At 40.1% G+C, this 13,262-nt stretch overlaps 1 protein-coding gene across 1 annotated transcript; it reads right to left on the reverse strand.

Moving 5' to 3' along the window:
* Nucleotides 1-6,987: 6,987 nt before the first annotated feature.
* Nucleotides 6,988-9,375, reverse strand: rps16 (ribosomal protein S16). Its single transcript, XM_034226113.1, has 6 exons — nt 9,293-9,375; nt 9,152-9,203; nt 8,496-8,597; nt 7,971-8,067; nt 7,833-7,880; nt 6,988-7,178 (listed from the first exon to the last, which is right to left on the reverse strand). The coding sequence occupies exons 2-6, from the start codon at nt 9,197-9,199 to the stop codon at nt 7,033-7,035; spliced, it is 441 nt and encodes a 146-aa protein (XP_034082004.1). The 5' UTR covers nt 9,200-9,203; nt 9,293-9,375; the 3' UTR covers nt 6,988-7,032.
* Between the last annotated feature and the right edge of the window lie 3,887 nt (nt 9,376-13,262).

Below are 13,262 nucleotides of genomic sequence, written 5' to 3' on the forward strand. Positions count from 1 at the left end.
TCAAGTCCTCTTGTGCTGGCAGTGTCCAGCCCCTTTCAACAGCCTTTACTCCGTTTAATTAGCCATGTCCCCCACTATCTCCACATATAGGGGCATGACAGGCACGAAACACACACGTTCTCAAAACAGGATGGCACACTGAGCGCGCTTTGGCAGCAGTCGGAGGGCAATCAATTCACACTCTTCCCTCTCGGTAACATTCTTCACAACACTTCCTGACAGGTCCGAGTCAAGGAGCTCATGTGCTCCACAGCACTTAGTGAAGGTGGCCATGAGGTCAATTCCCTCAAAGGAGAGCAACAGGTTTTCGGGAGATTCGCCAACTTCACCCCCTGAAGTGATGAGTGCATCGACAATAAAATTCACCTGCCCCCTGCTGCTGATGTTAACATTTTACTGAGTGCTAAGTGATAAAACAGGTTCTAGTTTTACAGTCGTTATGTGTATTTTTTTTTATGTCATCATGGCATCTTTGAAATTATTCGGTTGGTGTGAGATTTATCTTTTGGGGAAAATGAGACAAATTTGAAGTGAAATGGAGCATGTTACCCAATTTTTGTATTTATATTGGGGATGCCAATGTTGTATATTGAATTTCTAGTGATGAGAGCATGGACAGTTGAAGTTACTATAGGGCCCCACGCCAACATTTTAATTAGCTTCTATGTTTAGTGTTACAAGATGACTCATTATCATCACCTCAAAGTAAAATAAAAGAATCTTAGTTGAAAATAGATCTTGATGATATGACTTCCATATAATCATATTTAAAGCTGACCTGGTCAATTTTTCTAAGGCAAGAATCGGAAGAATGATCTGCATTCTGTATTAAAAGCTCCTAGCAATCTGAATGCACAACGTTTCATCTATCAGAGATCTACCTCCGACATTGTCTGACTCTTGCCTTAGCAAGATTCTTTTATCCAGCACCTGATAATCTGTGTATTTCTAGAAATGTTTTAGCGGAGCAATCAAATTAAATTCCTCTGTTGAGCAAAATATGCAAATAGGCACATTCAAACTATTTTTTTAGGGCCATGCATGTGTAAAAGTCATATGTTATCATAAACTCCCAGTAGAGGGCCCCAAATTCAGAAATGTCAAAATCTTGCACATGATCGATTTAAATGTACTTTCCAGTTGTAATCCAGATTAACTGTGGACAGACCTTAGACACACACACACACACACACACAAACAAATGAACACATAATATCCCCATAGGCTAATGCCTTACTGAGATAATTATGATTAGTTAAGAGGCACCCTGGACAAATATCATGCAGCAGAGGCAATCATTTCAGTCATCATACAATTACGTTAATTCTAATGAATTATTAAACCTAGCTTTAAACAAAGCATAATCACTGAGCATCTGAGCCATTTATCTGAAAGATGGTGACCATATTCTCGTCTCCTCTCAGGTTAGGGTAAGTTATCCCTTTAATCATGACGTTAAAAGAAACAACAACGAACGTGGCAGGAATGAGAGATAACCTCTATACTTCAAAGCTGTCTGGGAGCACTGTGAACTATAATAATCTTCTCACCCCTGCTGCACAGGAGGTGAGGCTTTCTTGTATGAACTGTGTGTTTTCACTAAAATAGATCCTGGCCGGCCACGCTGACCCCTGAGGAGGGGGATCACTGAGGGCCTTCTGCAGGTTGTCGCAGGGAATCAGAGCGCCTTGGCCCGATCTGTAGGCTAAAGGTTGAAGGGTGTGTGAGGTAGCCTATGACCTCCCGATTTGGCTCGGGCGCAACAACCTAGCTCTCGGGGGGGAACCCCTGCATGACCCGGCTCACCCTGAGTGTAGGCCAGTGCCACGCTGCCACCAACATGGAGACCTAAGGAGGCGAGATAGGGGCAGATTTTAATAGGAGACTCAGCAGTGTGAGCGCACTGGGACTAATTCTACTTTAGTTCAAGTCTAGGTTAAATGCGTTGGGAATGAGTCAACGCTGGCGGCAGAGAGTGTGACTAACAGAGCGGGTCAGTAACAGGGAGCCCTTGGCCTTTTCTGGCTGCTTTCAGACCAAAAACAGGCTGAGAGAGGAGCCAGTGAGGCCTCTTTGTGCAGAGTGAAACACATGAGATGAATCCATCACCAGCTCCATATTCTCGCTCAATCCTCGACGGTAACGAAGAGTGTTTTAAGGGAGAAAAGTGGGGGTGACACTACTAAGTGGAGCGTGGGATTGAGAAATATAGAGAGAAGAGATGGTAAAGTTGTCATCAGCAATCAGGCGACACTTCTGAAATGTTTACTTCAAGCACGTGGCAGCTCATTTGTGATCATTGTCTTTTGGCAGGAAATATTCCCACATAGCAGTTATATGTTATATGTGTGCAAAGCTCAGCTCAGGATGAATCAGAAAGCCTTGAAGATTGCATGGAAACGCTTGTGATCAGATTTCCAGAAAGGAATGATTTCTTCCAAAACCTTTGTTTAATTTACGAGTGTTTTTCTCCGTCTGTCAGTGCTGTTACGTTGTCTCTATCTCTCTGTCTTTTAAAGTGTCGTTTTGGAGACATCATCGCTGTAAGTATGAAAAAGCATCTAAGAATGCTCAGTCAGCATCCTGAGCAGAAATTAGAACCAATACAAAAATACTTGCGCTGATGTGAATGTGTTGTCATTCATCATCATTGGAGTTAGCTGCACAAACACAGTGCTAATGTGGATGCAGAGATGGAGCAGATCGGATACCAAAACAGAAAATTCCACACATTCTGTCCAAGATGTCTCAATTATAGTTTGACAGTACTCTGTTGATCAACCAATTGTTTCAATAATAGCACAACACTGATCAATTAGGAAGTTTGATATTGTTTTTTAACAAGAAATGGGATTGGTAAAAACAATAACATTCCTAAAATGCATGGTCTCATTATTCCCATATTGTAAAACGGTGACATTTGCATAACTTCTTTTCCCGCACACAGAAACTGTGGTTTTACACAAGCTGTAAGGAATTAGATCAAGTTGTTTTGTCACAACTTTAATATAGTACAGGTAGAAAGTGCTGCTACAGTACTGTGACAATCCAAAACGCAAATTCAGGATTCAAAGGTTTTATTTTCAGAACGTTTACACAAAATGATAAATACAGCTATGTTCAGACAGACAGTATGGGGACAAAATGTATATCTGAACATTTAGGTAAACATGCTCTAGTAAAAAAACAATATAGAAGTATTAACCTGAAAATGATCATAAATATGTGTCTCTTAAGTATCACAAAATCATCATTGTGGTATTGGCACCAAAACTCATAATTTTGGCACAACAGGGCAAACAAAGTTTAATAGAACCACTTCTGGTCTCAACGGAGACATTCCTCCTCCTTTACACACACACACACACACACACACACACACACACACACACACACACACACACACACACACACACACACACACACACACGCTCATGGGGATCACCTTCCCTCAAGGACAAAGCCACAGATAAGCAGCCATCCCCTCATTATCATCTCGGCCCCAAACAGCGGTGCGTCGCTTGGCTGAGCTGCATTTCCTCTCCACTGTGACCAACATGTGTTGCTGCCTGCTACTGTCCCCTGATGTTCAGCCGCTGGCACCCTCAGCCAATTGTTGTTTACTCATCGAGGGCAATGAAGCTCGACGAGGAGTCAACTGCTGCAGGAGGCATGGAGCAGCGGTCAATATGTTAATCATCATCCCTCCCTCTTTCTTATTCCTGTCTCTGCAGAGAAGTGGCTGAAAGAGAGAATATCCTCTAGGTCATGCTTGAGCCTCATTTCTGTGTGCATGTGGGTGTATTCATTTGCTTATTTGTGTTAATTGCAGAGTGTGTTCATGGAGGCGTTGTGAGGAGAGGTGGGGATGAAGTGCAAGTGATGACAAAATGCATCCTGGCCTCACACCTCAGTGTTTGTGTGATTTGGAGACCTAGAGAGGCAGAGGTGTTAACAGAGGAAAGGCAGGTGCTGTGTGCGTGTGTGTGTGTGTGTGTGTGTGTGTGTGTGTGTGTGTGTGTGTGTGTGTGTGTGTGTGTGTGTGTGTGTGTGTGTGTGTGTGTGTGTGTGTGTGTGTGTGTGTGTGTGTGTGTGTGTGTGTGGTGTGTGTGTGTGTGAAAATAAACCCCTTGCACACTTAATGACACGATTTAAATGGTAAAATAATTACAAGACTTGTTGTGCAAAATAAACTCCTATACCTTTGTATACTGGATCAAACAACCCCTCATTTTTGACTTTACAAGACAAGCTGTGTAACTTAATCAAAGCAGCAGCTTGTTGAGAGGGGAAGGAGAACAAACAATTACAGGTGCCAACATCTTGACCACATCCTTTTATGCGTTACATGTGGTACTACAATTTGCTTTTGCCCACCCACTGCACCAAAATGTCAATTGTTTTATTTCATTTCCTGCAGCCATCCATGGATAAGAGAAAATATTCTACAAACACTGTCTCATGAGACTTTGATAATGGTTGAATCATTAATAGGTAAAGTTATAAATTGTTAACAGCAATGTATAGGTTTCAAGTTTAAGAATGATCTCCTAAAGGAGTTTATTTTAATGCATATTAGGGTCTTACTAATTAGCGATCAAAAATGCAGTTACAAATGCGAATACAAAGTTAATAAATGGACTGCCGCCCTTTCTAAAAGGTCTTATCCCGTTGGAAAAGTCCCCATTGTGGTGTAAGGCTGGGAGAGGATAAACACAATGTTTCACAACCTGGCAACCCCAAAAGTGTTTTTCAATGATGGCTTATATCTTAACATCATTAAATTATGTGTTAAGCTTTATTAAAGCCCTTTGTTACAAAGTTGTAAACCCTTTCTAAACATTGGCTTATTAAATGTATAATTCTTGTGCAGCTTTAAAAGATAAAATAAGGTATTACTGTGTTATTTTAGTTAGGGCAGCTTTCCTTTTATGAAGGTTGTCCTATTTTACTCCAGCCATGAGATACAAATAATTGTAATGTGAAAAAAGAGGAGAGCTATTATCCCATCACACAAAGCAGCACCAACATCCATTATCAACAGCCTCTCTTCCTCTGTTACCCTCAGCTGGCTGCATTATCCAAAATGATTTCATCTCTGTTGTCTGTGTTCATTCTTTGCTGCAGAAAACAGCATTTCCACAGGCACAGAATGACACCGGAGCAGCGTTATGGCCTTTAAAGGCAGGGGCAGAAAATAAACAGAAGTAAACAACAGTAGCAGTGGGGAGTGTGCCTCCCTGCTGTGTTGATTATTGGAGGGCTGTACACAGGCCTGATCCCCCCCCGGGAGCTCAGCGAGCGGGAACGGCTGCTGCAGGCTGCCCACAGAGAGGCCAACAACATCTGGGCCTCAGCTCACCTCATTACACTCCTGTTGTTGTGCTGGAGTGGGGTGTGTGTTTGTGCAGTAACACTGGCACAAAAAAAACAGAGAGCCGTAACAAGCAATGAGAAGAAAATGAGCTCAGAGTGCTGCAATTTCATGAGAAAATAGCTGTTTTTGTGTTAAGATGATAGGTGAAAGAGTGTTCTTATCGGGGTGGAAAATGCTGAACAAAAATATAATAAAGCCTAGAGTAATGAAAATAAGAATTGGGCACAGCGGGTTTCATTACACACTTTTACACACCTGAAAATGTCTGAGTGAAAAACCATCCATCAGATCAGCAGTGCAACATGCTGCCTGGTTACAATCACACAGGCCTGGAACAATAGTGTTTTTCAATATGGTGTTTACTAAATCAGCTTAGTGCATTGTTAGCATTGTTAGATTATATCAAGGAAATTATTTATATGGCATTTACAGGCAATTTGGTAAAAGGGGATACAGTGTGGAATGGTAATGTGTTGCATTCATCATATACTGTGTGTCTGTATCTGTAACCTACAGTATGAGACTTCTGAAATGGCAGCAAGCCAGTTTCCTAATGGCTGCTACTGCTGAAGAGAGTCTTTGACATCCATCAGTCCTCTGGCTCCCTCTGCTGGTTACATATGTTAGTCAGGAAGATACATAGAAAGAGTTACTGATATTTGCATTGTTAGAAAAGTGACTGCTTTTAGAAATATAAGAATGTATACCGATAATTTAAAAAGCCTTTTTGTTCCATCTTGGGTAGAAAGATGAACTTACCTACTTGTGAAATGACTTGATTGACTCCATTTAATTGTATCTTAGGGCTTTTGACATATCAAACTAGATTAAACACAGGTGTAATAAAATAATATAATTAACGATGGCATGTTTCATAACAGACATGTTCACCAATGATAGTAGGAAAAGCACAGGAGAAAATAATGACCTTAATGATGCCTCAGTTCATCAAGAGTCACAGTGTTAATGTCATCAGATACACATGTGATCTTAGTACAAGTCGAAATACGACCAAAGGAAATCCTGGTATTGTGCAAGCCGACTAACTGTCACTGCAAACTGGACACTTGATAGCAACTGAGCCCTAGTAATGTTATGGTTAACACCTGCGCTTTTATTTTTATTTCATGTCAAAAGATTTAAATTGAGTTCATGCCCGTTTTAACGATCAAATATACCAACTCTTTAGAAAATACAATGTTTAAAAAATCTTGTTTTATTAGGACATGGAGCTGAAAATGTTAGATTTGTTCAAATTAAGTGTTTCCATTCAAATCTACTCAGTAAAGTACAGGTATGATTATTTGTATATAGGATTAAATATAGTATTTAGGTATTTTTCCTGTTGTGACTTTTTTTGTTATCAGTCGCAACATTTAAGGTGTTGATGTGAACTGAATGATTACATTTAAATGAACCAAAATCAACGGTCTCCTGTAGATCATCTTTTTCTTGTCCTCACCAGATCAAATTCAATCCCCAGACATAATAACATCAAGGATTTATAATACCAATCCAGATACATTTGTTGAGATTTTAACTCAACGACCAAACTATAGGAGAGGTTTTAAACAGGCTATGTGTACAGTGTTATGAAAAAACAATGCATATTCATGTCTTTGTTCCTCCAATTTATTAGAAAATGTACAGGGGGATTAACGGTAAGACTTCTGGTAGCGGGCACGAGCTCCAGGTCCACCGAACTTCTTGGACTCACAGCGACGAGGATCAGCAACCAGCAGGGTCCTGTCGTACTGGATCAGGATGTCCTTGATCTCTTTCTTGGAGGCCTCATCGACATCTGCGGATGGACAAACGCTCATTATTCTTAAAGTTCCATTTATAAACCTTCCTACATGCTTACAGAAAATGGTTACTATAATACAGTTAACACTGTAATTTAACTGATGTTTAATTAGTACCATGATCTTGTTTAACAAGAATCCTCGGACCATATGTCATTTACAACAGGCCAATAAGTATCACAGGACCATTTTTAAGCAAAAACTAAATCTGAACAACAATATATCAAACAGCAGAATCAAGCATTATAATACCAAATAGTGTTTGATTTGTGATGCTTAAGCGTTGGAAATATCTGTTGATTTCTGTGACAGGTGTTGCCAGGTTGTAGACTGTCATGTCATTTGATCCACTATCCAAGATGTCCTCAGGTCTGTAGTCTCAGTTATTGTCCACCTTAAATGTTATCAGTGAGCAGCTCATAACACCTCACAGGGGAATACTTCGGTATGAAGTAACCAATTCACCTTAATCCTTAACAAATATGATCATTTGTCCTAAAAATGCAATATTTGCTACTAAAATAGATCCCAGTATGAAAGACACTTCACGTGTATCTTTAGTTAATTTGGTTGAATATGTATGGCAAGCACTTGCTCCAAAGCTAGAGTGATGTTTGTGCTGCACACTACCATTAAGATGTAATACTCACACTTCTGATAGTAGGCAACCAGAGATTTGGAGATAGCCTGACGGATTGCTGCAAGACAAAAAGAACAATTCATGAAAATAAGGTGGAGAAAATATCTGTATCTGTCGTTTTTCCCTGCGAAGAGAATATTCTGCTTACCATAGATCTGTGCAACGCGTCCACCACCCTTCACTCTGACTCTGATGTCAACTCCAGCAAAACGCTCCTTGCCGAGCAGCAGCACTGGCTCAAGAAGCTAGAATGAGAGCATATCAGCATAATGATGTCAAACTACATCTTTTCGAGAAAGAAAGAGAAAATGTCGTGGTGACATTTGCAGGTGTTTCACAGAATCCTGACTACTATATTGCAGTCTAAATCCCACTAGCTTTGAAGGGAATTGCTGCATATCAGGCTTGATTCCATCTGCAATACAATTCCCTTAAGATAATTAATTGTGTGTAATATGGCAATACAATTCCCTTAAGATAAGGGGATTGAAAAGGTCAGCTAAGGTAAAAAAAAAAAAAGGCAATACATTTAGCATCATCTTCAAATGCAGTGTTAAGTCCATGTTACAACGGTTTCCCATGGGACCATGCCAATGTCCCTGACCCATTTGATTGCAGATGTTAGGGGTTCTTATCTCCATCTGATAATAACCCCTTTCTCACTGGGACTCACCTTGTACTGGAGAGTGGCTGGCTCCACCATATCCAGGGGTCTGCCGTTCACTTTAATGAGGCCATTCCCCCTCTTGCAGTGAGCAACTGCGGTGGCGGTTTTCTAAAGGCAGAAACATCATCACGATCAGGTACCATCAAAAACTACTGTAAGATTATGTTATTTAATATTTGCGCACCAATTGGGTGAAACCAACATCAGTCCTTGCGTCCTGTGCTTATTCAAAGAGGTTGTTAGCTCGTAAATCATCGGGCCATTTTTGGAATTTGGGTATCTTCTCAATTAGGTTTGGACGAAGAGACATTAACACCATTAACGTTGTCATTTTGTATAAAGTATCAGAAGCCCAGCGATTGATAGCATCTAGGCTACCTAGCTAGCTACACAAGATCGGATGCACAGCCATACAGAACGCCGGCTAACCTAGTGACACTTTTACACGTGATTTAGTATCATTTAACAACGCAAGAGGCTTCAAACTTCAGTTTCGGGACGTCTTACGCTATAGTGGTCATTCATAGCAGTTAAACAGCTCGTTTACACCGGTGTAAAACTACGACACACGGCCACATTATGTTAGCCACTTTAGCTAATGCGTGCTAGCAAGACAGAGTAGGCACAACACCACATGTTCAATAATTCTATATTTTACTTACTTTACGTCCAAAGACCTGGACAGATTGCAAAGGACCTTTGGGTGGCATGTTTCTGAAACACACAGGGACAAACAGTTACATTAAAACACAGATAATATGTGTAATTTATACTATTTTAGCGGATCGGAGTGAAGAACGTACCGTCTTCAGCTAGGGTGCCGTACGGAGAGACCGATGGGGTTTTCCGAGCCGAACATCAGGGGCTGCTGCACGACACTTCAGACTTGATTTATGGTAGGTTTTGCGACAGTTGCTCTTGCTCTACCTCCATTTTATTTTGTTTTCACAAACTCTGTAGTTATTGAAACTATTCTCATTTTATACATTATTAATATAAATAATAAGAAATTAACATGCTGTTTGTAAAGTGACTGATCATTCAGGTAGCTTTCTGAGTGCAGCATTTAATAATAATAATAATAAATTCGATTTGTAAAGCACCTTTCATTGCTAACAGCAATCCCAAAAAGGTTTTTAGGCCTTTCTTGAAGGCGTCAGTGGTCTGTGGAGTACATTTACTCCTAAAATGGCTCAAAAGGTAATTTTCTACCATATAAATTGTGTCCTCAAAAAGGTATTGAGGTCACATTGTTAGTGGATATGGGAGTAAACCTTGCTAGTTCAAGAACATACATTATTATGTTTTTATTGCAGACTTTGAATCTTTGAATATCAAATATAACATTATTTCAATAAATATTAAACTGTTAATACATTGTTACAGTGTATTTATTTTCCATCTGCCAACATGAGAACTTCTGTACTTGATTCGATCATGTACAATTCAAGGTTTTGGATGAAGTGAAGTGTGTATATGAAGAATAAACTGAATTATTATGCCCTTAAAACAAGTCTGAATTTCTCTGTAATTTCCCTGCTCTGGCACCATTTCTGTTTTAGAGACAATTTAAGTTCACCAGTTGCGAAACAAGGAAAAAGAACACAAGATGTCAAGCATATTAGGAGTTAAAACAAAGGATTGTATAAAAGGCCACACAAGCAGATGTAAGAAGAAAATTAGCGTATCAATAGACTCCAATATGCATCTTAAAATATTTTAATAAATACTGTTTATAAACCATTAATTTTGCATATCTCAATTGTTTGATCTTCGAGTTGTGACTTTACAGGGGAGCCTCTTTTATTGTGACGTCAAAAGAGTAAACAGACGTCAAAACTATTCATAAAACCTGACCTCATAAAGCCATAATAGAAAAATAATAAATATATCACTTTGAACTTTAATGCTTTTCTACCATATAAATTGTGTAACAAAACATAAATGGTAGGAATCTGAAAAACTGTGGGAAATAGTGAAGTGAATATATGCTTACATGGAAAGATAAATGACATGTTCAAATAAGGATAAGTTGTCTAAACAACAGAAACCAGAAGAAACCGCAGCACTGTTCTGCTGCCAACTAAAAGGAAAGGATCATGATACAAAGAAAAGTATAAATATCGTAGTCTCTTACATGGATGCTGCCAGAAATTGGAATAAGCTGCACCCACGCCATAAACCATGTTGATAAGCATGATAATATAATAATGTGTTTATTTAACATGATTTAGAGGAGCAAAATCACAGCTATATGTAGCAAGTAATAAAGATATACATTGAATCTTAAAATCTTATGTGGATTTTCTTTTTTAATTAGAATCAGAATCAATCATTAGTGTTCTGTCGTCCAAGTTGCCTGATTAAAGTGAGTGTCCTCATCATACCCTTTTTTTTTTTATTCTTGCACAACACCACCCTCTAGTGTTGGTGAAATGAGCCAGATTATTTTTAGTGTGACATTGCCATCTCAGCTGGGGGCAAGGTTGTATCAACCTAGATGCTGTGTGGAAAAAAATCAGTGCAGAACGTTATTTCCACTAACAGTATGAAAATGTAAACCAAACTCCCTGCTTCGTTTCATCAAACCTTATTTTTAGCATTATTGTGAATCAAACCACAGAGGTTACATGGTTCAGCGCAGCTTTGGGATGAAGAGTTTAGGGTCGGGATATGGGAATATAAGGACATGGGAAAAAGGAAGTGAGGAGGTTTCTGTAAGTTAAATAACCAACTCTAGTTGTACGCAAGAGACAGTCTTTGATCCGACCACATTGTGTGATCGTTCGTGGGAGGAAACTGGCGTCAAACTGTCCCCTTTCTGCTTTCTCAAGATTCACCATGGATGTGAAGTTGACAAAATAAGTGAGTATTTGTGGTGATTGACTTTGAGGGGGTGAAAATGTGCACTAGGCGCCTTCTCCACAGCCTTGAAAGAAACACTTGATAGATCTCAAGCACACACATCCTGAAGACGAGAGAAAAGTGTCAGATTCAAGGCACAGCCTTACCCATAAAGGAGGGAAGCAGCAGGGCCATTCCTGGGTCAGAGAAGGACTGAAGATAGATAGCATCTTGGGAATCTGTATACAGTGGATTGAGTCATGTGTGCAGTGCCTACCTATGTCTGACATTTACTACAGAGAGACTGGTGTTTATAGTGTCAGCCACGGGTGAAAAGGCACCTGGCTTCTTTTATTGTCAGAGAGAATGTGTACTCCCCTCAAGGCCTGGACTCCCAAATTCAAACCCCAGTGGTGTGCATGGAGCTATGGTTGTGTGAGAGCACGGATTTAAAAGTTTAAGATGATCATGGTGAATTTTAGCAGTACACACCTATGAATCTTTTTAAAACAAAGCTTTTACCTTCTACTCTGACGTCTATTCAGGCCACTCGGGGGCAGTGACACAAGCTGTAGACACAACATTGATATATTGTCACTTAATCAAGTTTTATGTTAGCAAACGGCTAGTTATCTTCACACTCATTTGGATTCCTGTTTCTGACCTCCTATCTTTGAGTACTGTTGGCTTTCGGGTTTTGTGCATATATTATTTGTGTCCTTTGTTTGTTGGTGTTTTTATTATAGCTGGTTTCAGGCTCACTTCCTTTTTTTCACTGTTATTACTGTTTTGCAGTATTTTTCTGCAATCGTGGTGCTTTAAAGCAACCTCTAAATTCACAATGCCATTAGCAGGAGAATCGGAAAGGGTCTATGTTAAATTGAATTATGACAAACGGTAGGTGTTTGGACCTTTTTCCTATACTGACAAATGGAGAATGCTCCATTGAAGAGTCATTATATAAAGAGCTTATTCCAGAGCCAAATCTAAATAATTCACACAACCCTCTTTCTTGTCCTTGACCTCCCCTTTCAGTTTATATGTGAGCTGTCTGATGAGTTTATTAGCCAACAGATAAATGTGAGCGATAGACTGTCAGTGCCAATATGTACCACAGAGTCAGGCAGAGAAGCTGGATGATAAGCTTCAGATAGACCTGTGTTTGTGTTTTGGGTCCACCTTGACCCCCATCATCATGTGCATAGGAAACATTTTAAGGACGCAAAACCGTCCCTGATTTCCTGCTCTGTTCAGCAGCCCACTAAAGCATACAATCCTTTTGTGTTGCTACCTGTCAAGTCTGTGTAACAATGTGCAGTCCTCTCAAACATCTGAAGCTAAACGCTCTCAGATTACAGCTCTGGACAGTCGAACTTCTGCAGAGGACTAACATAATAACTTATTCTGTTGACACACGGTAGATAAAATCATAATGTTCTTAAAAGATCTGAGACGCTTAAATCCCACATTCGTTAGGCAGACGGCGAGCTTCGGTACTTGAGAAGAAGTGCAGAGCTTACAGAAGGAAGAGAGTCTGCAGTCACCCAGTCAAAGAGCTGGCAATAAATAAAGACCACACCATATATGTGCATTTCCTCTCCACGGCCTTATGGAAACACATCACCTGGAGGCGCGACCCCTTGACCTTGTCTTGTCACAGCACCGTGAGCATGAGACAACACTCTCAGATTTACAGGGGAGGAGATGCTGTTCCTGGTCGGCCATAGAGTCTTATTTGACCATAATAGGCCTTGCGGTGGTTGAAAAAGTGTTGCGGGTAATTGAAGTTTCCCTGAGCAGAAAGAGCAGATCGGCTAAACCCTGTGGGCGGAGAGGCCGAGAGAGGCGCTCAAGGTTTTGTGAGGTATACAGAAGCGTGGGTGCCATGGAAACGGCAGAAACTGTTTTAGGCTAGTGAGGCAGAAAAGT

The sequence above is a fragment of the Gymnodraco acuticeps genome, unplaced genomic scaffold (genome assembly GCF_902827175.1).
Source record: "Gymnodraco acuticeps unplaced genomic scaffold, fGymAcu1.1, whole genome shotgun sequence".
Lineage (NCBI taxonomy): Eukaryota > Metazoa > Chordata > Actinopteri > Perciformes > Bathydraconidae > Gymnodraco > Gymnodraco acuticeps.

Excerpts from the sequence above, each read along its gene's own strand:
- rps16 (XM_034226113.1), bottom strand. The coding sequence starts at position 9,199 with ATGCCACCCAAAGGTCCTTTGCAATCTGTCCAGGTCTTTGGACGTAAA. Across the intron at positions 8,598-9,151 it reads TCCAGGTCTTTGGACGTAAA|AAAACCGCCACCGCAGTTGC; the intron begins GTAAGTAAAATA and ends TTCTGCCTTTAG. Across the intron at positions 7,179-7,832 it reads GGTTGCCTACTATCAGAAGT|ATGTCGATGAGGCCTCCAAG; the intron begins GTGAGTATTACA and ends GTCCATCCGCAG.